The 25,758-nt window shown below is 43.1% G+C and overlaps 3 protein-coding genes across 3 annotated transcripts in view; 1 reads left to right on the top strand and 2 right to left on the bottom strand.

The window, feature by feature from the left end:
• Positions 1–6,622: 6,622 nt before the first annotated feature.
• On the bottom strand, positions 6,623–12,425 carry LOC109479593 (TNF receptor-associated factor 3-like). The gene is made up of 8 exons (XM_019781583.1): positions 12,359–12,425; positions 11,163–11,220; positions 10,596–10,836; positions 10,121–10,320; positions 9,766–9,958; positions 8,279–8,499; positions 7,775–8,006; positions 6,623–6,679 (listed from the first exon to the last, which is right to left on the bottom strand). The coding sequence occupies exons 1-8, from the start codon at positions 12,396–12,398 to the stop codon at positions 6,623–6,625; spliced, it is 1,242 nt and encodes a 413-aa protein (XP_019637142.1). The 5' UTR covers positions 12,399–12,425.
• Positions 12,426–15,579: 3,154 nt separating this feature from the next.
• On the bottom strand, positions 15,580–21,851 carry LOC109479592. Its single transcript, XM_019781582.1, has 4 exons — positions 21,809–21,851; positions 19,505–19,927; positions 18,073–18,397; positions 15,580–16,351 (listed from the first exon to the last, which is right to left on the bottom strand). The coding sequence occupies exons 2-4, from the start codon at positions 19,773–19,775 to the stop codon at positions 15,580–15,582; spliced, it is 1,368 nt and encodes a 455-aa protein (XP_019637141.1). The 5' UTR covers positions 19,776–19,927; positions 21,809–21,851.
• A 224-nt stretch (positions 21,852–22,075) lies between these two features.
• The window catches only part of LOC109479594, a 13,745-nt gene continuing 10,062 nt past the window's right edge, over positions 22,076–25,758 (top strand). The window contains exon 1 of the mRNA XM_019781584.1: positions 22,076–22,178. The gene's annotated coding sequence lies outside the window, so the exon portion shown is untranslated. The remainder of the gene's footprint in view (positions 22,179–25,758) is intronic.

Genomic DNA, 25,758 nt, shown 5'->3' with positions numbered 1-25,758 from the left:
ATTAGAATTTTTGTAAGAATTCTAAATTTTTCTCATTTTGGTGGTCCGAAATTTTTAGCTACGATGGGAGGTTCATAAATTCCACCAATTTTTGGTCATCCCAACACTTCAAGAAGTCTTCCAACATCGCAAAATATTAAAATATTTGGAAATCGCTAAATTTGGGGGGAACAAACGTAGTTCCTAAATTTCATGAAATTTTATGATTATCAAATTTCAAAATTTTTGGCAAGTCTGTAAATTTCCTCAATTTTTTTAGGTCTATAATTTTTAAGAATTTGTGGTGATCTCTAAAGTGCTATAAAATGTATATTTGCAAACTTTAGAGTTTTTTCAGGTTATCACTTGGTTTTCTTTAGAAGTAAAATTTTAGATTTGAAGAAAACTATGATTTTAAGCCATGTTCAAAATACAATATCTAAAAAAAGCAAAAAAAGGAAATTGAAAACATTTTTTGCCCAAAGTAACCCAATGTCTTGTGAAGAGCTTCAAACATAACCTTATATTGTAATTCATGTAACGGTCCAAACTATGGCCTACTTTTACGAACAAATACACAACAACGGCACAAGATCTCAACCTCCACAAATATTTATTTGATGACTAAAACGTATGTATTTTCCTAAAAAGATTAAATTCAAATACCATCCCACTTTTTCATTTTTAAAGGTCCAAATATAGCCCGATATGGTTCTTTTGTGAGAAACTATGGACACCGCATCGATGTCACAGATTAAAAATGTCTAATAAGTGCTTCTCCTTCTAGCCCCATCTTTTCCCCTGCTTCGATATATCCCTCCATTTCTTTCCTTTCAGCAACGGTTACTGACTTGTTTTGGCACTGCCGTGCTTCAGTTTACTGACTTGAATCGGCCCGTCTGGCCTGCCGAGGTCTGTCTGGAATGTGACTGCCGAGTCCCATACAATGGATGCACACAGATAACGTTGGGCACATGTGGTTTCACTTAAGACTGCATACACTCCCGGTCCCTTGTTTACACAATTTAACTTCTCTGGAATGACACCAACTTAAAAATCCATATAAATAGTCCATCCAACTCACGGTTGACTCTTCCCTTACTTCTCTTCCCGTGGTAACACAGCACAAGTTCAGAGTGTCCTTCCGGGTCTGCTCTTCTATAGCTCTAATGCTTCAGTGTCAGGGTCTTCGAGTGTCAGGTCTCCTCCCGTCAGGTTTTCCAGCGTTGCAGGCAGGGTCTCCACTTACTGGTGGTTTTACCTTCGGTAGATTTTGATCCCACTTCTTGCACCACGTGTCACAGAATGAGCCGAGTCACAGAGTCCGAACTTCTCTTTATAAATAATCAACTTCCTATTCTAAGACAGACACCAACAGGACCTCTATGGCTTTCTATTACGGTCAAAACTCAACTACGACGTATTACAGCCAACTACGGCGTAGTTCAGCCAACTACGGCGTAGTTCAGGAAAGTACGGCGTAGTTCACCAAACTGGATCAGATACGGTTAAGTTAACCAAATACGGCGTACTTCAGCCAAAAAAGGACGTCGTATTTCGCAATCAACTACGGCGTACCTTACTACGTGGCTGAAGTACGGCGTAGCAGCTGAAGTACGGCGTGGCTCAAGTACGGCGTAGTTCAGCTGATCTGAACTACGGCGTGGCGAAAAAGGGTCTGCATGGGGGTGAGGGGTGGTACGGTTGACTACGTCTTTGAAGATCTTTCTTAGCTGTGCCTCTGTGTGTGTCTTAAGCGATATGAGTCAGTTTTATAGGACATTGTGGGTAGAAAGAACAGATATGCTAGCCTGGCAATACAACCATTTGAGAAACTAATATTCCATTGTGTAAATACCAGCTCAGGCACAACATATGTTTACAGTTTTGTGCGATTTTGCCCCGAAAGATCTGCTCAGAGATAAGAAATATGATACCCGCGCTGGTCGGACTGAGAGGCTTTGTTTTCATTCAGTCACTTCAGGTAATTTCAAAATCGTTATTAAAGATTTAAAATACTTTTGTACAAAGAACATTTTTTTTAATAAACTACACGGATTTCATGGGGAACTTTGTTAGGCTAATAAAGTTTACCCCCTAAAGTGGAATAGAACAGTCCGGACTCCGACTGAAGTACGGCGTAGTTCAGCTGAAGTACGGCGTGGCTGAACTACGGTATGGCGGGAAAGGGTCTGCATGATCACACCTATCAATCACACCTATCATGAGAACGGACTAACGCTAACAGGCTGGACTCCAGGCTATGCACAAAGTGCACCAAACCGAAAGACTACTCCAATGTTGTGGAAAGATCGTAAAGGAGTACTTGTAATCTGCACTTATGACGGAGAACTCTGACAGCTGTCAAGCGTCAAGTAATCATACACCAAGCATCATTTCTAACACGTGGCGGTGTATTGTGTACTCAACCGGTAATCTTGTGCCATTATGCATGGCTATTGCTGGGGGAAAGAGGTAAAACTATAAAGAAAAAAAGAAAGAATGACTTCAGCCAGTTGTGGTAGTGAATGATTTATTTAATTTTGAAACTGTCTACGCATGGTTTAAAAAGCGAGATCTTATTGACATAAACGTAATATTAAAAGTGTACTAGTATTCTTTCTACAACCCTTATACTTCGGTTATCTATCTGGTGCGTTTGGCCCATGTACAGCATGCATATACAAGAAGTTCATTGACATTGTTTTCCTTTTCCGATTGGTACCCGTTTTGACTGTCTCAGGTGCCAATCAGAAGAATTGGCTGTCAGAAATCAGGTATCACTCAGGGGACGAACAACATCACTCAGGGGAAGGTCATGGTATCCCCCTCCAACCTCTGCTTGAAGAACAATCTCCCTCAAGCTCACATGGAGTCTCCTCAGCTCAGGTCCTTCATGTCACTGATACTGAACATAGAGGGGTACACATAAAAACATGATGTAGTCAGTGAAACATTTAAAGATAATCTGTCTGTTATGAATTTAGGATCTGAATTCTTAAATTTCTACGTTCACCATCAGTACTATATTTCTGGGGCAAGGTACCTTTTAGTACACTGTAACCCAAGTTCTGAGTATTATGATTGTGGAATGGTGTCCCGATGCTCCCAGTTTCCTCTTCAAGACAAACAACGATCAGGAATCTCCTCAATGGTGGATCACCCTTACCAAAGGCACAAGATCATTAGTAACATCCGATGGGAAAACATTGAGCTTGCAAATGGAAATCTTCTACCTGCCACCACCCCCTCACGTCGTTTGGCCGGCCAGCTGAGGCCGTTGCCCGGGGGTTGGCACGAGGAGCCAGACGTGAGAGGCTTTAGGGGATGGGGGAACCAATATGCTAGACACCCTATGGGTCAAGGGTGTAGCAGGAGGAACCTGTGTGCTTAGCCACTCTTGATCAAGAGTGCAGCTGCTAAGCTATCACTACCCAGAGCCCCCTAACCCCCACTGCATGCACCTGCATAGAGAAAAAAAAATCAATAATTAAAAGAAGCCATATGAAGAAAGAGAGAAAAATGAAATAACCTGACCTTAAACATTTCACCTGTGGAAAAGGGTGAAATCTAATATGTCATGAGCCTCACCACTTTACCTGTGGAGAAAAAAAGAAATCTGATATGACCTGAGCCTCACCATTTTACCTGTCGAGAAAGAGAGAAATCTGATATGACCTGAGCCTCACCATTTTACCTGTCGAGAAAGAGAGAAATCTGATATGTCATGGGCTTCACCATTTTACCTGTCGAGAAAGAGAGAAATCTGATATGTCATGAGCTTCACCATTTTACCTGTGGAGAAAAAGAGAAATCTGATATGTCATGAGCTTCACCATTTTACCTGTGGAGAAAAAGAGAAATCTGATATGAACTGAGCTTCACCATTTTACCTGTCGAGAAAGAGAGAAATCTGATATGTCATGAGCTTCACCGTTTGACCTTATGTACACATGCATTATTTCAACTATAGTAAAGTCATTTTCTTATTCAAAACTTGACTTTACCATGCATTATGTCAACTACTGTGCAGGCATTTTTTATTTATTCAAAACTTGACTTTACCATGCATTATTTCAACTACTGTGCAGGCATTTTCTATTTATTCAAAACTTGACTTCACCATGCATTATTTCAACTACTGTGCAGCTATTTATTCAAAACTTGATTTTACCATGCATTATTTCAACTAAAGTTCAGGCATTGTCTCTTTATTTAAAACTTGATTTTACCATGCATTATTTTAACTACTGTGACAGGCATTTTTCTCTCTATTCAAAACTTGATTTCACCATGCATTATTTCAACTACTGTACAAGAATTTTCTCTTTATTCAAAACTTGATTTTACCATGCATTATTTCAACTACTGTGCAGGCATTTTCTCTCTATTCAAAACTTGATTTTACCATGCATTATTTCACCATTTTACCTGTCGAGAAAGAGAGAAATCTAATATGTCATGACCTTCACCATTTTACCTGTCGAGAAAGAGAGAAATCTAATATGTCATGACCTTCACCATTTTACCTGTGGAGAAAAAAAGAAATCTGATATGAACTGAGCCTCACCATTTTACCTGTCGAGAAAGAGAGAAATCTGATATGTCATGAGCTTCACCATTTTACCTGTCGAGAAAGAGAGAAATCTGATATGAACTGAGCCTCACCATTTTACCTGTTGAGAAAGAGAGAAATCTAATATCTCATGAGCTTCACCATTTTACCTGTCGAGAAAGAGAGAAATCTGATATGTCATGAGCTTCACCATTTTACCTGTCGAGAAAGAGAGAAATCTAATATCTCATGAGCTTCACCATTTTACCTGTTGAGAAAGAGAGAAATCTGATATGTCATGAGCTGCACCATTTTACCTGTCGAGAAAGAGAGAAATCTAATATGTCATGAGCCTCACCATTTTACCTGTCGAGAAAGAGAGAAATCTGATATGTCATGAGCTTCACCATTTTACCTGTCGAGAAAGAGAGAAATCTGATATGTCATGAGCTTCACCATTTTACCTGTCGAGAAAGAGAGAAATCTGATATGTCATGAGCTTCACCATTTGACCTTATGTACACATGCATTATTTCAACTAAAGTACAGGCATTTTCTTATTCAAAACTTGACTTTACCATGCATTATTTCAACTACTGTGCAGGCATTTTTTATTTATTCAAAACTTGACTTCACCATGCATTATTTCAACTACTGTACAAGCATTTCCTCTTTATTCAAAACTTGATTTCACCATGCATTATTTCAACTACTGTGCAGCTATTTATTCAAAACTTGATTTTACCATGCATTATTTCAACTACTGTACAAGCATCTCTATATTCAAAACTTGACTTCACCATGCATTATTTTAACTACTGTACAAGCATTTCCTCTTTATTCAAAACTTGATTTCACCATGCATTATTTCAAGTAATTACAGGCATTTTCTCTTTAGTTAAAACTTGATTTTACCATGCATTATTTCAACTACTGTGCAGGCATTTTCTCTTTATTCAAAACTTGATTAAGTATTTTAAGTTACTCTTACGCAAGATATAAAACACATGAAACTTTATGCCAATAGTTTGGGGACAGACCTTTGTGTTCCAACAGCTTTACGTGCTGACCCCCATTAAAACATAGAGGTGTTTGTGTTATATTGTTAGGGTACGTAAAGTTGAGTTAGTTTGGTAGTAGGATCAGGACTATAGTTAGGTAGGGCGTCAGAACGTAAGACTGTTGAAATATTCAGGACTGTAAACACGGTACTGACTGTGTATGTCTTTGTTAAACAAAATACATCTACCTAAAATGTTTTTTCTGCATACAAGCAATATAGACAGTCATTCTGCAAACTAGTAACGTGGCTATAAAACGAACTATAGAAACATTGTTTGTGCCCACCAGCGTAAGGTAAATATTATGCAGCACAGATGTCCGGTCGACGCGGTCCAGGTACCTAGGTCCCTGTTCTATGTGCCCGCCGCGGTCAGGATGTAAAATCTTCCTGTGTTTCTCTCCAGCCTGCTGGTGACATCATGGTCATACACAATCCCACATTCTAACGCGACTTGTCCTTTTCGCCGACTGTCGGTTATGTATGGGGGTGCCCGGGGTGGCTTTTTCTCAAAAGTCCGCAGCCGTCCTGCCCGGGCAAGGAGAGGGAGGGGGGCATCATCGGGCCCTCGTGTTCATACGCGGAAAGTTCACAACAAAACAGATCAGCAGTCCGGAGTTCCCTGGCGCATGGCCTAGTCACACAGTGGCCGAATCGCAAGCGATGGCGGAACCCCTTCATCCTTACGGCCATTCCCACAACAGTGGTGTAGTCGTTGACGTCCTAAGACACTGTCTACCTACGCAAGTTTTCAGACTAAACTTCTTTGCCCATGAAAACATCTGTGGTTGGAAGACGCGCGCCAGGATCCAGGCGAGCCCATCCATACATCAGGGGGAGTCAGGGCTGTTCTATTCCACTGTGGGGGGTTATTAGCCTAATATATTGCCCCGTGACGATTGTGACGTTTAATTAAATATACCAAATGACTTTGTACAATGCGTTTTAATGCTTGGTGTATAATACCAATTTCTTATTTACCTAAATATGGGCTGAAATGAAAACAGAATGGAAACAATGCCTCTCATTCACGCGCCTGTATCATGTTTCTTATCTCCGGGCAGATCTTCCGGGCAGGCCTGTGCCTGTTCCGGGTCAAAATCATCAAAATTGTAAACACATGTTGAGCTGGTATGCAAGGGTTGTATGATAAGCTCCCAAGCTTTAGACAGTTTAATAGACAGATGAGATCAACAACACTACAAATACAGGCTACATAAGATAAACAACACGACAAATTACAGAAGAACAAAGTTTAATATCTTCCATACCAATATCTTGCATAAAACGAAAGTATTCAATTCAGCGCCCTTGTTTTTTTACGATGAATCAATAAACAGATGCTAAAAATGTCATTCATACCATAAGATGTCGTAGTAGGTGAAAACTATAAGTCACAATATCCAAAAGATACTTGCCAACGAGTACACAAAACGCTCCCAATATCTGCTTACTGTACAATACAACACCTCGTCTACCAAACAGCTATGGCCTGTTCCACACGACTATAGAAATAGGGGTGTTTCTAAAAGATACATTTACTTCATTATAAAAACTGCCAAAAAAACTGCCACGGTAAAAGAAAACACGTGCATCATCACGGACATAACGGCACAACACATACTCAAATTACAGAAAAATAAAACCGATACAACCATATTATTTTACTCTGAACACATTTAAAATTTACCCCGTATAAAATCACATCTGTCATCTTAGTGGAGTAGAGTAGATTAGAGTAGAGTATTTTAAACAGGTAGAAATGTAGTCTTTTGGTGATCTTCTAAATGTTCTGAGCTATCTCTGTAGGACTGCCAATAAATATAGATGTATTTGCCACGTTGTTCTGGTGTTTTGGTGAGGTCATGTAGGCATTTGGTGAGGTCATGTAGGCATTTGGAAGCCTACAGCGAAGAAAATGACGGACTGCGCAGGTACAGATCTGCATACAGAGCTGTTCCATAACTCCTTCGCAGTCTTGTTGGGGCGTGGGCGTATTTTTTTCAGTGAGCGACGCGAGTAATATGCCGCCGCGAGGGACGATTTGCTGCCGAGGGACTTTTGCCACGGAGAGAAGGAGCGCGGAAACCTTCTCTCCGTGGCAAAAGTCCCTCGGCAGCTAATCGTCCCTCGCGGCGGCATATTACTCGCGCCTCGCTCACAGAAAAAATTACGCCCACGCCCAACAAGACTGCGAATGAGGCTAGGACATGGAGAGGTCTATACCTGATCATAAAAGTTATGGAACAGCTCTGTATGCAGATCTGCACCCGCAGTCCGTCATTTTCTGCGCTGTAGGCTTCCAACTTCGATAGTGGAACTTGGACGCCGTAGCGCATGTTTTCCATCATGCGGCGTGGTCCCTTTCCTATGATGCAGTAGTCCGCTGTATTCGCCGCCTTGAGTGCAAACCTGACAAAAAGAAATATCGATTCACCATTATTTTCTAATTAGCTTCTAATTAATGCATTGTCGAAAATAACAATAGGTCTTATAACAATCAATGAGGGAAACGCGTCTCACCAATTGCAAGGACTTATAAGATTAGCCAATACTTGAAGTATAATGAAAATTAGACACACATTATTGAAAGGTGTTCTATAAATATCTGTCCACGATCTTCAATCTTAAAACTTACTAATGTACGTGGTTGTTTTGAAATTAATCGGAACAGATATACGTACATAACTTTAGCAAGGATTGGTCGCACGCGGGAAACCAGACACAGGTACAGCTTCCACGCCCCCCCTGTCTGTTCCAGCACAACCTGCCAGGTGCCACCCAGAACTGGGCCACATGTTGGAGACACGAAGCGGCGCGACCCACGTGAAATGGCCATCTTCAGGTGAAGGATGTGGAAGACGAGCATTCTTGTCTCCAGCCTCTGGAAGCTGATGTCGGATTCCTACACAATGAAAGATCAGCCATGAATGAGGGCCTGCATGCCCTTTTTCGTTAACCGTTATGGGCTATTTTAATTTACCGTTAATCGTTGCCGGCCTGCTCTAATTCAACGTTAAGCGTTATCAGTATATTCATCGTGAAGCGTTATTGGTCGTTTTAATTCAACGTAAAACGTTATTTGTCATCTTAAATTCAGCGTTAAGCGTTAATGAATAATTCTTCGTTGCGCATAATTTTGCCTTTCAAAGTGCAGGAAAATGCGTCATTGAAGGTTCAAAAACACAAAATTTCCCGGGGGAGAATACCCCCGGACCCTCCTTCATTGCTCGCGCCTTTGGCGCTCGACTCGCGCTTCTGCGCTCGGTCCCCTTCGCTAGCGCTAGCCATCACCAGGTTTCCGTTAATTACAGGAAGTTTGCGGAGCGTTACAGAATTTTTAACGAATCCGTCAACCTTGACGGACAAAATTAACAAAAATCTTGAGTAAAAATATGAAAACATCATAAGGACCGACAAACACTCTCAACACCATGATTTGCTTCTCAAAATGGGGGAAATTGCGTTTTTGAAGGCTTAAAAATCCTAAATTTCCCGGGGAGCACCCCTCGGACCCCCTTAGATTACAGAAGGCGCTCCACTCTCAAAATCCATCGGTAAAACTGGGTGGGCGGAAAAAAAGGCAAGCTGGGTAGAGCCTTAGCCGACATCGACTCGGACTCCCCTTTATTTGTGGACGCACTCGGGGACCAGGGCAGGTGGGAAACACAGGGAACACATACCTTTAAAGCGTTCTTCATTACATGTAAGGTATACGTAATTTTGTCAGTGATCACCTTTTCTCACAAAGCGAGAAACAAAATCCAGTGCAGCTCGAAAAAAAGCCTGTCAATTTACCGTTAAGCGTTGCAGACCGTCCTGAATTTACCGTTAAGCGTTATCGGCCATGCTGAATTTACCGTTAACCGTTGCCAGGACCCCCCCATGCAGACCCTCATGAATAACGAAGGAATGAGGATAATGTTGAGATGTATAATTGCTATTTCCAATAATGTGAAAATTCGAGCATCAGTGGTAAAAAAAATACTGTACAGTACTATGAATGGAGATCTCAGAATTTCTATGTCTAGGCCTTCGACACAAAGGGTGTCCGTGCAACCTGTCATAGTCATATCGTTACTATCTTCCCTCCCAATATCTGATTGAAAGTTCTTTCGTACAAAATGTCATAATGGTCACATATATGTATATATATTCTGTGTCACCTTACTTTTAAGTCCATCATGAAGCAATCCGTCTGTACCCGCTCCAATCGTTCCTCCAGCAGGACAACGTGGGCAGCTGAGGCCTCGGCCAGGTGTGCCCTGTACTCCTCCGGCCCACCCTGAAAGTAGCATCCAGGCATCCTGCATAGATGGACTAGTCGTTTGCAATCCTGGCTTGTGTGGAGCACCGCCGAGCCTCTGTGAAAGGGAGGATATATTAATCTCCGAGCAGATCTTTCCGTGGGGGTGGGGGTGGGGGGGTCAGTATTTCATACAATATTCCATACTGTCCCCCCCCCCCTTCTATCTTCCTTACAGAATTAGTTGTTATTGGAAACGTGATGGGGAATGCATGTTTACCTTGTAATATGGGAGTGACATCCCAGCGGACATGGAATGGGCTCGGACGGACAGATGGTTGAGGAATGTTCTTCACGGCTCCCTCTCTTGATCTTCATCCCACACAAGCAGTCCTCCAGCCTGTGGCAGCAGGTGCTCTCATGGACGTCCAGGTGCCGTCGCTCCACTGTTTCCTGGCACCCTTCGTGTCGGCAGTATACCTAAGCGGTGTGCAAAATATAACGAAATATTTTTCGTTTATGTAGTTACCATTCTGTTCGCTAGCTTAGCTGTACAAATGTTGTTGTGTCTCTACACTTGATCAAACCATTATGTGATATCCAAAGCATGTATTATTTCTTCTCGAAACAGAGATCCTGCGGTGGACTGACAGTATAGTATCCATTTGCCAGATGCAGGCGGACACTCATCTGGCTATGGATACTGGCCGATACTGTCTTGCCACCGTGGGATCTGCTTGGAGATTAATTATTACCATCTGGCGTTGGCAGTTCTCAGCCCTGTGCACCACGAGCTCTCCAACGGTTCCCGTGAACCTGCACAGGGAACAGACAGCCCGCATGCTTGCCAAGATGTCCCTGCACAGGCGGTTGGGTCGAGGTGTTTCGAACTCTTGACGGCACATTGGACAATTCGGTGGGACTGCCTGCTTCACGCAGCTCTCGCACAGAGAATGCTCGCAATCCAAGGACATGGCTGTCCACATGATATTGGTGCTAATAGAAACGAGAATGGGGGCGGTAGTATGAGTGAAAGCATAAATTATCTTAGCAATCGAACAGATTATGTATCAGTATCAAACGCAAACAAAACGAAAAGATAGATGGCTGGAACCAATTAGCTTCTACACAGTGTAGAAGCTCCTTGATGGAACTGAGATAACAATTGAGATAACTTTAGAAAACTTTATTTGCATGTTTATTCCCCGGGGGGATAAATGCACAGATGTACAGAGTACAATGTAGAATGTACTACAACAATAGTAATATAGAAATATTATAGACTGCATTAGCGGTCAATATCAAATAGCGGTATAGCTTACCAAACACAGCACTTCCAACTGTCGTGTGCCTCTTGTCCCAAGTCGTCCTCTGTAAGCACTGTGAAGTGAAATAAGAATTTTAACAATTGTCAATAGGCGTCAATTTTCCGTGAAGTTTTAGGTTTTGCAGAAACAGTATTTTGGGAACAGTATAGTGTATGTAAACAGTGTGTGAGCATGTATCATAGTAGATAGTAGTAGATAGTAGATCCTTTCAGCCAGGTAGGTATCCATCCAGTTTAGGCTGCTCGTTGCTCTACCGGACTGTCATTCCCGGCCTATGCGGGCAATCCAGGGCCGTGTGATTGTACATAATTGGATGACTCTCCATGTATTTATCAAGTCTGTTCTTGAAGGCATTTACCGAGGGTAAATATGCTCTATATCCATATATAGGTCCAGGTTAATAGCCTGTGTACCATCCGGAACCATTCGCTTCGCTAGCCTCCTTCGCAGATAATATTTTGTTGGGTGGCGGCATTATTTTTTTCGGTGAGCGAAGGAGGCTACGCTGCGGCTAGAAAAATCGTACATCCGGGTGGGACCCAGGCTACCGGACTAAGGGATTCCGGAACACACATGCAACTGTACCTGTTCCCGACCACATGGGATTCCAAACCAGACCCCGTTAGACTCCGTACGGATTTTACAGTTTCTTGTCAGTGGGTCTTAATTTTAGCACAATGCCTCAAATCAAACCACCGTGAGTCACGGTGGTTTGATTTGAGGCATGGAGCTGAAATTAAGATCCATGCCTTTCGTGTCAGTCTATGTAAACGGACCTTGAATGCTTCTGAATAGGTATGGACAATGTACAGGCCTTCTCTGTGCGGCTTGTTGTAAGGTAGCCGACTAAAAAACGCGTTAAAAAAACGCAGATTATATCGACACTCCCCCCACCCGAAAGCCTGCAGAGGAAGCTAGAGACATGCCGTGTAGTTTTTGCCGGTAACCATATCGTCGGATAAAACAGTACGATATGCCACCATGGATATACTAGACTGCAACCTTGGGACCACACATAACCTTTCCAACATAACTTCGGAAGCAATGAATGAGCCACTTCATTCGGAAAAATTCCCAGCCCCGCCCCATATGGTCAAACACATATTCTTATGACAGAGCATGGTCAAAGCGGAGGAATAGGTTGTTACCCAACGACATCTCAAAAAGAACATAAGTCGATTCACACTTACCAATTTCAGTAGTCCTCGGGAGTCTTGAAGAAACGGACATGTTTCGTCGGATAGGAGTCACAGGTAGTAGGACAAATTCTTCGAGCGCAGATCAACTAGTCTGGATGCCAGTAGCGAGCAAGGGTCTGGTCGGAAGACTTTATGAAAGGCTCTCAGGGAGGAGGGGAGTTGCTGTGATTGATGGCCCCTGACACCACAGGTAGCCTCTGTCATTTGGTAAATCTTCAGTGAAATTAGCACTCGGGCATGAACTTGTGTAAGAAGTACCCTGTACCTTGAACCCAGGACAGGGTCGTGGGGGCACTGTATGGTGGAGTGCCTGACCATCTGCCGCCATCCCTCTCGGCTGTGAGCTAGGGTTAGGGTTTCCGCAGGTTTTTTTCCTGTCCATTCTTGGATGTTGTCGGCCCATTTTTCTTCTGTCTTCCCCTTTTGTCTTCCCCTTTTTCTTGCTCCTTTTACTGTTCCTTGAATGATTGTTTTCGACAGTCCATTTGATCTCATTGGAGGAAGAAGTAGGAGCCTATAAACTCCCCATTGTTACACTTAAAATAAAGAACTCATTTTTCAAAATATCAGCAGAATTTAGTAAGACAATAGAAGTAGTGTTTGTTTGTTTGTTTGTTTTGTGTACTGTCGGCTTTGCTATTAGCATGCTATTAGGTGGCAGTCCTATATAGCTAACACACCAGGACAAAATACACCTTATCTACAGCCACAGCTGGGACTGGGACCAATCATAGCAGAGGTGTAAATTGCTTCCTGTTGCTGCATTGGTGGGCCAAGAACAATATAAGGAAGTGCTCCCACTGTGACCTTCCCAGCAGATTGTGAATTGGCCCATAAACTCATAAAAACCCTAGACAGTCTATCCTTCAGTCAAAGGCAGCAGATTTGCATACCCTGGTCAGTTTTCAAAGATTAATTTTTTTTATTATTTACTGGTTTTCAGTGTAACTTTTTCTAAATGCAGACTGGTCCAGATACTTGTTACTAGTTGTTCAAAGTCATATTAGCAAGAAATTTGCAACTTTTAGTTTAGCAAATCAACGAGGTTGAATACAAGGTTTTAAACCTCCTTTGGAAAATCGAGGACATGTGTATAATGTCCTTGGGAAAATCAACCTTGATCGAATCGGCCCTGTCAAAGTTAAATCCAAGGACATACTCCGTATGAGGCTTATAGAACTGGGGGCTTGCTGGTCTTCGGCTGTTTTCTGATTAGCCCAGTTCTAAAAACGGGGGTAATTCAACCAGGCTTGCTATGTTGTCTATAAGCAATCAGAAAATAACACGTAAAAGATCACGAAGACCCTGAAGACCCCCAAATCCCCGTTTTTGGCATGCCATGGAGGCTATGACATACATGTATATGTAACCCTTACTATATAATCCCCTTCCTGTATCAAAGTGTCTACTTGTACATGTATCTTTACTTGGAAATTGAAATGTCTTTCTGGCAACTTTCTCAAACTACAAGCCAGGACATGGTAAACCAGAGCTATCATTACTATAATACTTCATATTCTGGGTTACGTGTGTGTGTGTGTGTCATTTAAAAGTGCCTTGAAGAGAAAATTTTACTTGGCAACCTAAATTGTCTACTCAACGTGCAGAAGTTGCCACCATGTACATGTGAAGTTTCGGTTTGATACAAAAGAAGTGTGAACCTTTGATGAGTGGAGATTTGAAACAGATTTTTTAACAGGAAGGTGGGAGACGATCCCTTGGTGTGTGTGTGTGTGTGTGGGGGGGGGGGGTTATAGGCGCTACCAACTGACCCGGCCGACTACATGGCTAGACAATGGTTTTAGACATGTCCATTATTTTTTTTGTCTTGGAAGAATGAGTGAAGGAAGGCCAGGAGACTGGAAAAGAAGCCTCTACCACCAGGCTTCGGGAAATGACCTGAACGAGTAGAAATCGGTCAAATAGAGACATAACATACCGTGGCAAAATGTTCTCTGTAGCATACCAAATCCCTCTGTATGTTATGTCTCTATTTGACCGATTTCTACTCTTTCCAGCCGTTGGTTGTGTTAAACGTCCTTGATCGGATCAAGGAGGTTATTTACGCTAGTCCCAGATCTCCACCCATGTTGTTCGGCTAAGTTTTGTGTAACGCGGCCATGATCTACTTCTCTCTAGCAGCATCCAAAGAAGCAAGCCTAGGGTAAAACACAACATCTGGCCCGCTCACATATATATTTATTGTAAAACAAATATATATATATATGTACATACTACCATACACGTGCAGCCTGATAGCTACCTTGTGTAGGTAGACTCGCCCGGCTTTGCATACCCTCAACTATACATGTATATATATATGAACTAAATCAGAGATCTTATGATCTTTATCTAAAAGTTGAAATCTAAAGGCTAATTATAAATCTAAAGGCTAATACGTGACAAATGTTCATTTTCGACTATACTCTACCAAACATAAGATTATCACTGTCTATTGAACGACAGATGTGAAAAAATATCAAGACAAGACACACTGAAATATATAAGGTCGTGGAAATGAACATAGAAAAGCAAAGTCTGTAGGCTATTGTTCCATCAACTTCCATGTGTTTTAAATTGAGAGAAGAAAACGGTATTGAATATAAATTAACTAAGTGTTCTGTTCCAGTACAACTGATTAAAGGTTTCAGTGTTTTACTGAGCCATTTGGCAAAATTTCAAATATGCAGTTTGCCTTTTTGGCGATGCTAAAACAGCCTCTACCTCCCGGTGCGGCAAACTGTTCTCTCCAGCAGACCGACTTCCCTGGCATGTCATATACTAGTATTTCTATTTGGCCGATTTCTACACTTTCTATCCGCTTCCCGAAGCCCGGTACCGGTGCTACCACTCGTAGTCAAGAGCCTACTTTTGAACGGGAGTGAATATTTGACCCTTATTCACCGTAACGTGGCCGACCTTATAAATAGCATTTTACCCTGTGACCTCTATAGACCTCGTTTACTTGTATCTACCAGGCGGCGCGGATCGCTGGAAAAATTGTAGAAATTGGCCTAAATACAGGAATAGTATACCAGGGGAGTTAGCCGGCCTAACTCCCCTGGTATACAATCTCTTTCTTTCGGCCAACTTCTATTATTTTTCCAGTGATCCGCGGCGCCTGGTAGAGGTTTAACTAGTTTGCAACTACTGGTGTTATGCAGGCGCGTGGAACTGGGAGAAGATTGCATGGAGTTAAAGATCATTTGTTATTAATCATTCAGCAAATGTCGTCGAAGAATTTCTCTCGCTAAGAGGTATTTTTCTCTGCCGTCTCTGTCCGAAAAATTAAATGGTGAAAGCTCTCTAAACAGTTCCTCCGTGCAATCTTCACGAACGCGGAGTTCACGGACATACCTACATAGCGCCAGTAGTTCTTCTTCTAACGGAACGTCTGTGATTAGCGTGTCAATGTCAACTGGCTGCCCATTGTAATGTTCGTGGACAGCAGTGTACTGTCTATCAATGTTATCTGCGAAGCCAAACGCTCTCAGTTGGTTCGGGGACATGTTATATGGTGCAGTACTTACAGGATGGTTATTGTAGAATGCTCTAAACGTATCCAGAGCGGAATTTATAATAGGCAAAAAAACAAAATGCAGTGCAAGAATATCTAGACGTGAATTTGGGTCCAATATTCCTTCCCGTTCAAAAGCATCGAACAGGTTAATGAATCGCTTGGTAGCATGGTCTCGCATCGTTCCCCAAAACCGCTCAATCCTTGCGTTATGAACGGACGGTCCTTTGAAGTGTACCTCGTAGCTTGTGCCCCTAATCTCAACCATAAGGCGGCCGACTGCATTATTTTCTCCACCATGGTCTGTTCTTATGCGACGTGGCAGTCCGTACTCCCTCACGCCCCTTAAAAACATCCGAAGGGTCTGAGAAGCAGTGTTGTATCCAGACGCCCCAAGGTACACGCATGTCCTGCTGTACCCGTCCACCGCAGCCTGAATTGAAATCTTCCACCTGCTCTGGTAGACGCTGAATAAAGGAAAGAGAACATTTTTACCAACCGGATTTTCCCAGAACTCAACACAAGTAGATTTAGTGCACATAAATGGTTAAACTCAGAGCAGGGGGGGGGTATGTAAAAGAACGAACTTTTGGCATACGACCACCCTCGGAGAAAGCAATAATTTAAGTGTTTCTAAGATTCATCATCTCTCTCTCCAGGGGACGTCATCCATAAAAATTACTTGGTATGTTTATTTGTCAGATTCATGTCGACCCCACTGCTTCACAATGAAACAGTCCTAATGGAATAATCATGATCCACGCAGAACAATTAGCACGCAGTCTCACACTAATCTCCAAACAGATCCCTTTCGGTGGCAAAAAGACAGTATCAAATTGGCCAGGCAGTGTCCATTTATAGCCAGAGAAGGTCGCCGGCCACCGACGGGGTAGCGACAAAAAAACGGCCATATATATAAAGGTAACGATCATTTCCCCACAACCTCTGCTTGGAGAGCAGTCTCACACTAGCTTGAGTGCCAAACCCAAACACACTGGACACAACGTATCTCATGCTCAGTCACTGAAATACTTTGTGCTATGGGTTTGGCACAGGCTATCTCATACACCGGTACCTAGGAGCTTTAAATCAAAATCAATAAGCTCTAAAGTAAGGAGAGTGGACGGAATACTTGTAGTATGTTGGTTGCGGGTGTCACAAAACTGTAATTGGCACGAACCTGTCAATTATCTAATCCATTGACCAAGGGATTATTTTAGCCAAAAAATTCCTCTGACAAATGGATACTGCCTTGCCACTGTATGATCTGCTTGGGTATTATCAATTGCCCTGATTTGCATAGGTTCCGACGACATTATTCTCTACATTCGAATCCGGATTCTGTGCAGCTATGCTTCCAATGTTCCTAGATAAGATTAGATGTTATCCGGCAATAGCTGCGTCCACTCCGTAACCTCTACCAGGCTTGGGGAGGCGACTGGAAAGAGTAGAAATCGGCCAAATAGAGAGATACGCATGCCAAGGGAGTTTGTCCGTTGAAAGAATAGTTCACCGCACCCCATGGCGAAATGTTCTCTCAACGTAGCCTCTACCAGGCACCGCGGATCACCGTGGGTCGCAAATTGGAGCTTCTATGGCCCTGGATCTTCCCTGGTATACTATCCCTTTATGGCCCTTTATTTTGGCCAATTTCTACTATTTTTCCAGCGATCCGCGGTGCCTGGTAGAGGCTACTCTCAACGGACAAACTATGGAATCAGTCGCAAAGCAATAAAAGTGTAATTTAGCTACTTGGCACGTATAAGATAGCGATTAGTGGACTTCAAAGAAATGGCGACTCTCGACAGGCTTGGGGTGCGGCGAACTGTTCTCTCAACGGACAAACTCCCTTGGCATGCTTATCTCTCTATTTTGCCGATTTCTACTCCTTCCAGCCGCCTCCCCAAGCCTGGTACGGTGTGGTAGAGCATTTCTACCTCCATGGGTAGAGGCTACGGAGTGGACGCAGCTATTGCTGGATAACACCTAATCTTATCGAGGGTGACATTGGAATCAAAAGAAGTACCGCCAGGCCGCTGGACAAAGGAACCCAGTGGGATCTTGCGGGGCAGAACAAAAGACCGCGCCGCGGCAGGTGTTAATTGCGTTTGCTCTCCTTCATATTTTGAAGCTCCTATATTTTAAAGCGCATTGCTCGCAAAAGCCAAAGTTCAAGGTTAAATCTTACCCATTGAGTTTATGATGAGAATCAAGATGCCAAATCCAGTTCGGACAAGGTACGAAATACCCCTGTCTTGGCACGGGCGGTCTCCACCTTGCGGCAACCCCCTGGGGGTCCACACGCCTTAGGGACTGGTACACGCGCTCCCTGGCGACCCGTATACCCTGGGTTATTAGAGCTCCCATGGCCATTTGTGTCCCACAGTTGGAGTCTATGGCTGTGATCTGGCGTGTCCGGTTGTCAAGCTGTTGGTCTGTGATGTCTGTGTACCTCTGTCTTTGTGTTAAGCACATTTCCCGTCGTCGCCTATAGAAAGTTGAAGTCGACACACCTGAGGAAACAAAAAACTTAACGCTAGTAACTGCGAACAAAACAAGATGAAAAGATACAGTTGGCAGGTACAAAATTCTAGTACATGAGCCTAGTATTAGACCTCTCTTGATTTTATCACAAACTTGCTAATTTCGAAGACGTGAATTCTCATTAATTGGTTCACACAAACACGATATCGATCGAAAAAGGCAGACATAAAATGTTGCCAATATTGAAATTTAGATAAATGTGAAGACAAGTTTCAGTTTGTTCTTGACTGTAATTTATATAGAAACTAGAGGTCCGAGATGTGGATCTCATGCCTTCGTCGGAAGGACCATGGAGGTCTACCTCCATGGAAGGACATTGTTCTAAACAAATGAATTTGTTTTGATAACCAATTTACTCAAGACTAATCTCCAAGCAGATCTTTTGGTGGGGGTAAGAGATAGCATGGAGGTAAAAGAGAGAATATAGACAGTATCAAGTTGGCCGGTCTGTAACCATTTCCCCACCCACAGACCGGCCAACTTGATACTGTCTTACCCCCACCAAAAGATCTGCTTGGAGATTAGTCACGAGTAATCTCCAAGTAGATCTTTTGGTGGGGGTAAGACAGTATCAAATTGGCCAGTCTGTAACCATTTCCCCACGGTGAAAATGGTTACAGACTGGCCAAAGAACTGTTCAAAAATTAATTTTTTTTCAGCATATGCAACCTCGACCAACGAGACCAAGCTCTTGATATATCTATTTTGAAGAAGGTGTTAGGAGGGGGGAGGGGGTGTTAATAAACCAAAATCTTTACATGGAAATTTCATTCAACTTGGGGGGAGCATGGATTCTGGAAGATACGGATTCGTAAAAACGAGAGGAACGGTTACTAGTTACTATTCAGACTCCAATCATGACCGATTAATGGATATCCACTGGACAGGATTTTTACAAAACCGGTTATGTTAAGTCTGATATGAGCGCTGGAGATTCCCCTCACTAATGAAAAGTAATTATTTAGCGGTTTCAGACGGTTTTTAATGCCTGATATGAGCGGTTTTGACTCCAACACCGTAAAACTTAAAATAACAAGGTTTTGTAGAGGTAAAATTTATTTAGGCAGAAGACGTACCGTGAAGTCTAGCACCAATGTTGAAAGGCAGTCCTTGTTCAAACGATTCCCGTACCGAACCAGGGTCGATCATGTACCGAGGGCGGCCCACTCTCCCTTCAGTCGTCCGGGGAGCTCTATCGCGGCTGTTGTTCACGTTGGTAATTTGTTGCCGGACCTCTGCAAGTACACTGCTGACTTTAACCTCCAAATCCCGTAATGTCGCTTTGATGGACTGTACTGTAGAAGTCTGTTCTGCACCGGGAAGTCTGTCCAACCGTGATCGTACCATACGTATGTGACTAACGGTCCTTTGGAGATTTCCATCTTGTTCCAGTAGGGCTGCAGTGCTACAGGCAGAATTAAGAGTTTCTTCAGCCTGTTGTAATGCAGTCCGAACTTCTCCTAGAACGGCGTTGACTTCTGCAGGTGTGATTCCAGGTCCTGTAGTATTTATACACGGGATGATATTAGATGTGTACTAGTATAAATACACTGCATAAATCAGTTTCGCAGGCGGACTTTGGTACTGGCCCCGTGCACCAGGGGAGGATGGGGTACCTGCCGCCCGGGCGTGCTTAATTATCACTAATATGACAGTTCGGTGTGTCCTCTGTCATGGAACATCTGGAATACGTATAAATTCTATAATGCTAGTAGGTTTCCTGTATTCCTAGCCTGGATGCCAGTGTGCACACTGAGATATTTTGTGTCCAGTGCATGTGCTTTGGGTCTGGCATCCAGGCTATGTATTCCTTGCAACGTTAGCATATACATTTGTGCAGTTTTATGAAGTACTAAGTACATAAGTGTATATCGTATCGTAATACAACAGGATTTAAACCACAAACTTTGTTTAAATCAAGGACAATGTTGGTATACTGTGCCCTGGGACTGATCTGGGTAAATGGCCAGGTCACTACTGGAAGAAAGTGGTGTGAATGAACTCGAATATAGACGTGAACAGTGGCTTTAGCGAAAAGAAAGGAGAAGAAGAGTTTGAGTATGGTTTTCCCTGGAATCTTCTATGGGTTTTGCGGAGAGGAAATAGAGAAGCCTGTTATTGAAAGAGGGTCTGCATGCCCTTTTTCGTTAACCGTTATGGGCTACGTTAATCGTTGCCGGCCAGCTCTAATTCAACGTTAAGCGTTATCAGTATATTCCTCGTGAAGCGCTATGTGTCGTTTTAATTCAACGTAAAACGTTATTTGTCATCCTAAATTCAGCGTTAAGCGTAAATGGATAATTCTTCGTTACGCCTAATTTTGCCTTTCAAAGTGCAGGAAAATGGCTCTAGCCAGAACCAGTTTTCCCTTCAATTTCCGGACGTTTGCGGAGAGTTACAGAATTTTTTTAACGAATCCGTCAACCTTGACAGGCAAATTAACAAAAATCTTGAGTAAAATATGAAAATATCAGAAGGACCGACAAACACTCTCAACACCATGATTTGCCTCTCAAAATGCGGGAAATTGCGTTTTTGAAGGCTTAGAAATCCTAAATTTCCCGGGAGAGCATTCCCCCCAGACCCTCTAGATTACCCCTCTCAAAATCCATCGGTAAAACTGGGCAGACTGAAAAAATGCAAGCTGGCCGACGTCGACTCGGACACCCCGGTATTTGTGGACGCACTCGGGGACCAGGGCAGGTGGGAAACACAGGGAACACATACCTTTAATGCATGCTTCATTACATGTAATAAGGTATACATGTACGTAATTTTGTCAGTGATCACCTTTTCTCACAAAGCGAGATACCAATTCCAGTGCAGCTCAAAAAAAAGCCTGTCCATTTACCGTTAAGCGTTGCCGACCGTCCTGAATTTATCGGCCCTGCTGAATTTACCGTTAACCGTTGCCAGGACCCCCCCCCCTCCCCCATGCAGACCCTCTTGAAAAGGTAGATTGACTAGATTGTCAGGAACAGATGGTCCGGTGGTCCCCCACAACAAAACGAACATACTGTTACATAGCCAAACTGCGTCGCCGACCCGAGAAATAACCAGTAATAAATAACTACCACCTAAAAACGGAAGATCGTTCCATTGTAAACTAGGCTACATATTTTATTTGAATTCTCTCCAGGTTAAATTGCATTGACAGGATAGACGGGGACGGTTATTTAGGTCACCCGAGGCCCTGCCAGGCCGACTCTGGGGACGTCCCTGGAGGACCTGAGCTAATGCGTAACACCGTCGGGGCTGCTATAGAAAGTCCGGCGCTTTCCTGGGCTAAAAATTTGATATGGGTCAGACAAGTAATCGAGAGCGCAAATATTGTATAGGAATTTATTCAACACATTAATAAGACAGGAACACTGACTTACCTTCAACAGTATGCAAGTAAGCTGCAACCAGCAACAATCCATAGAAGAAGGGAACGGGCATATTTACGCCCAGACGAGCGATGAAACTCGGCGCAAAATGATATGAATTTCTAGCCTGCTAAATTAGCACTTTTTGCAGGCCCCCAATTATGGGAGGAGCAACTTCTAGTTGCTAGGAGCCGTGGGGTCTGGCGATAGCACGTGACCCGGATGCGTCAATGCCATTGGCATGACGTTGCCCTGCCCTTTTAACGCATAGGAGCGACACACGCATTCTGTTGGATACTGTTGCCCGTATACAACACAGTTACGCGCTCGCCGCACCTGTAGAACATCCACCCTCCAATCTTCGCTCCGTTCCAACCTACAGGTATGTGTATTTTTGCTTTTCTACACCTCAGCTAGTGTATCTTGTTTCCTGGATATTGCTTGTTTTGTTGCTATGTATAGCCTCCTTCGCAGTCTTGTTGGGTGTGGGCGTAATTTTTTCTCTGAGCGACGCGAGTAATATGCCGCCGCGAGGGACGATTAGCTGCCGAGGGACTTTTGCCACGGAGAGAAGGTTTCCGCGCTCCAACAGCTCCGCACAGGCTTCGTTGGTCGCAAATTGGAGCTTCTATGGCCGGCTGGATCTTCTCTGGTATACTATCCCTTTATTTCGGCCAATTTCTACTATTTTTCCAGCGATCCGCGGAGCCTGGTAGAGGCTAGCGGCATATTACTCGCGTCGCTCAGAGAAAAAATTACACCCACGCCCAACAAGACTGCGAAGGAGGCTATCTATGTATGAGTTTGTAGATACTCGGTAAGAGCAAATAAAGTCATACCAAAGATCAATCATATATCGGATTAGGCTATACCGATTTCATTTTATGGATGACATCCGCGTGTGCATTGATTCAGCTCGTCTGTTCTCAAAAAAAGATCACGTCCTCCGAGGTACTAGCTAGCGACGAGGGAGAATCTCCTTTCAAAATTATACCAGCCTTGCCAACAATGTCATCTCTGTGGCTGTTTAGAATATTATATCCTTCATTTTCCCCCCAAATTTTAGTGAGGGTACCGAAGCTCCACGTCTCAAGAACGAAGAGTACCGCAAAAGGCCAGGATGTGCCAACTCACAATACCACCTTTGTATTCCTGTGGTTTAGTCGGTTTTTTGGTCGGAATATTTTTTATTCGCCCGTGCATAAAAGTTCGGGGGTCTTCAGAGAATGTCATCCATAAATTTATTAAAGTCGGTGTGGCCTTTCTAAAGTGATGGTGGTAAAGCCAAAACTGACCCGAAAGACCCCATGATATCGGATTACCATACCAATACTTTGCGTATTTCTTGAACTGTGTAGAACAATCTGCTTCTACGTACAACATGCAAATTTCTGCTTGCCGCACCAAACTTTGAGCGCTGACACCTTTGATCTCGGTTTTGACACTTTACTGCTAACCCCACTATCGGCCGCGCTTATTGTCTTCGCAAAATTTCCATGTCGTTAACACTTACCAGGCAGCCTGGCCAGTCTGGCGGCACAGCTTGCCCATTGTCAAACGGTTGTTCAAAAATATTCAAGTCTTCTAGCCAGTTTCATTATTCTTTACCGATACTTTATATCTTCAATATTTTCCTTTGTGGCTTTTTCTTATTACTCCCCGGGACCATTCTACTGTCTTAGTTTACTGTTCCCTCATTTTGTTTTTTGAATTCAAGAGTCCGTCGACATTTTTTCTACTCTGGCGAATCAGTTTTCATTGCTTTATCCCTATCGCTTTTATAATGAATAATGTAACTTGTCACTATGCACACCATCACCATTTCTTTAGTTTGCAACAAGTGTATTGAGAAAGGGGAACTTCATAATTCTGCTGACTGAATCCCCATTTGAATGTGTAAAATTTCATGTGTACATTTCGATTTGTTCATCAAAGTAGATTTTACAAAGCGATTGTGGAAGTACTTAGTACATGTACCAAGGAGGTTAAATACAGTATTTAACCTGCTTGTTAGTACCATGGGGTTAAAATACACATCACTCCATGTTCAGGGATCTCCCCAGAAATTTAGGACAGAATGGAGGAGGGTGCGAAATATCGGTAAATTTGACCAAATAACCCTGGAAAAGGGTGTAAAAACACTAGTTTTGAAAATTAACAGGGTGGAGCTGAGATAAGGACTGGGTGGAGGAGCTCCACTGCTCCATTGTTTAGGGAGGTCCCTGCACATGAGTACCAGGGGTTTTTCTGGAAAAATCTAGCATGAGGGAGCAGATCGCAAGCATTGCAAGGAACGGCGTGACCGAGGGGGGGGGGGGTTAATAGGAGTAACACAGTTTGTAATGCTAGAATGCATTATTGTATTGTTTTTACATCTCTACTGGAAAAAGATCATCTTGAGAAAGACTAAATGGTGTGTAAGTAGCCCCATAGAGTTCAATATGAAAATTGGTATGAGGGAGCTGGCTGGTTACAAGAGGGAGCAGCTAATTCCCATGTTTAGAAAACCCCCTGAGTACTGAAGTAAACAAACAACAATTACGCGCTTGGGTCAGTTCATGGTAGTCTCCACCAGACCAGACTTACAGGCAGAATATATAGTAGAAATCGGCTATTAATAAAGGAGAACAACATTGGCCAGAGGAGTTGGCCGGCCGTAGAGGGTCCAGCTTGCCTACCGGAGTCTGTGAGAAGTCGCTACGATGAAAGCGCATCAAATTAATCCGCTCATCTACAGAACAAGGACAGTAGCTTAGCACCTCAGAATAAAATCAGATCATTTAGCTTAATTAGGCCATAAACAACCCGGCGTGCAGGCTCCCGCGCCACCAAACCCCGCGGGGTCTCCCGGTGTGACTGTATACACAATGTGACATCGAGGCCGCCGTGAGCAGGTCGCGAAGTCAGTACTAGCTAATTCAATCCTTGGGAACTAATATCAGCATCTCTGACATTCCTTGTACCAAATTGTAGCAGAAACAACCCAAATTTTCCCACGCAGACACGACGGGCCCTCCCCACTCGGTGCACATCGGCAGTGGAAATCAGGGATTGCAGCAATTTGCATGTTTCTTCGCGCCCATCTATCATCGCGAAGAAACATGCAAAAAGCTGCAATCCCTGATTTCCACTGTCCATTTTAAACGCCAGTCAGCCTGCTGAGGAAAGCATACATGCTTTATTGTTCTTCACTGATGTGCCCCTGTGATGGATCTTGTCGGAAGTTTGAGGAAAGTTTTTTTCAGACAGCGCCCGGGCACGCTACCGAATAGTCCATTTCAAGGGAACAAATTGTCTATAACATCATAAAATATCTACCTTTCAATGAATATTGATACGGCTTGAAGTACAACCTCATAGTATTACAGTATAACTGTGTTATATTACTGTACGATGTCATATCTGATATCTTTGTATATGGATTTGAAGTATTTCAAAGACGCTTTTCCCCTACAAACAGAATAGACTCTTCCATTTCCCAAATTGGCGATAGAACCGCCAAAGACGCTTTTCCCCTACAAACAGAATAGACTCTTCCATTTCCCAAATTGGCGATAGAACCGCCCGTGTTAGAAATCAACACAGAAGACACATTGTTTACGAGGTTTTACGAGGTTTTGCTTCAGAATGTTCCTGATTTTGTCGGTAATATAGGCCATATAGCCCCTTAGCAGGTATGTTTATTTTACAATTTCCATTGGGAAAGCGGAATATAATTGCCTTTTGACAAACCGTGGACAAGGTTGTCAGACCGTTACCTTTTCGTGTTTCAATAAGAGGCCTAAGTCCCGGCCGGTCACAGCTGACAGGCAAAGCAATAAACGGCTCACTCTGGTACTTCGTACCCATTTGTGGACATCAAAGAAGATAGCGACTTCTCACACGTAGTTCACAGCCATTGTTGTCCTCGATATAAAGCGATTATGCATTACAAAGAGAATTTTCGTAGGTAGGGCTTCCAT

Source organism: Branchiostoma belcheri, unplaced genomic scaffold (assembly GCF_001625305.1).
Source record: "Branchiostoma belcheri isolate BF01 breed outbred unplaced genomic scaffold, Haploidv18h27 scaffold495, whole genome shotgun sequence".
Classification (NCBI taxonomy): domain Eukaryota; kingdom Metazoa; phylum Chordata; class Leptocardii; order Amphioxiformes; family Branchiostomatidae; genus Branchiostoma; species Branchiostoma belcheri.
The sequence above is the reverse complement of the archived record's forward strand: the minus strand, read 5'-3'. Positions and strand labels throughout refer to the sequence as shown.

Bases quoted from the DNA above. Each gene is read 5' to 3' on its own strand.
- LOC109479592 (XM_019781582.1), bottom strand. From the start codon at position 19,775: ATGGTACGATCACGGTTGGACAGACTTCCCGGTGCAGAACAGACTTCT. The intron at 18,398-19,504 runs GTACGTCTTCTG...TTGTTTCCTCAG, and splicing joins CATTGGTGCTAGACTTCACG to GTGTGTCGACTTCAACTTTC. The intron at 16,352-18,072 runs GTAAGATTTAAC...TCCTTTATTCAG, and splicing joins TCTCATCATAAACTCAATGG to CGTCTACCAGAGCAGGTGGA.
- LOC109479593 (XM_019781583.1), bottom strand. From the start codon at position 12,398: ATGTCCGTTTCTTCAAGACTCCCGAGGACTACTGAAATTG. The intron at 10,321-10,595 runs GTAATAATTAAT...CACACCGCTTAG, and splicing joins AGAACTGCCAACGCCAGATG to GTATACTGCCGACACGAAGG. The intron at 8,007-8,278 runs GTACGTATATCT...TCTTTTTGTCAG, and splicing joins CCAATCCTTGCTAAAGTTAT to GTTTGCACTCAAGGCGGCGA.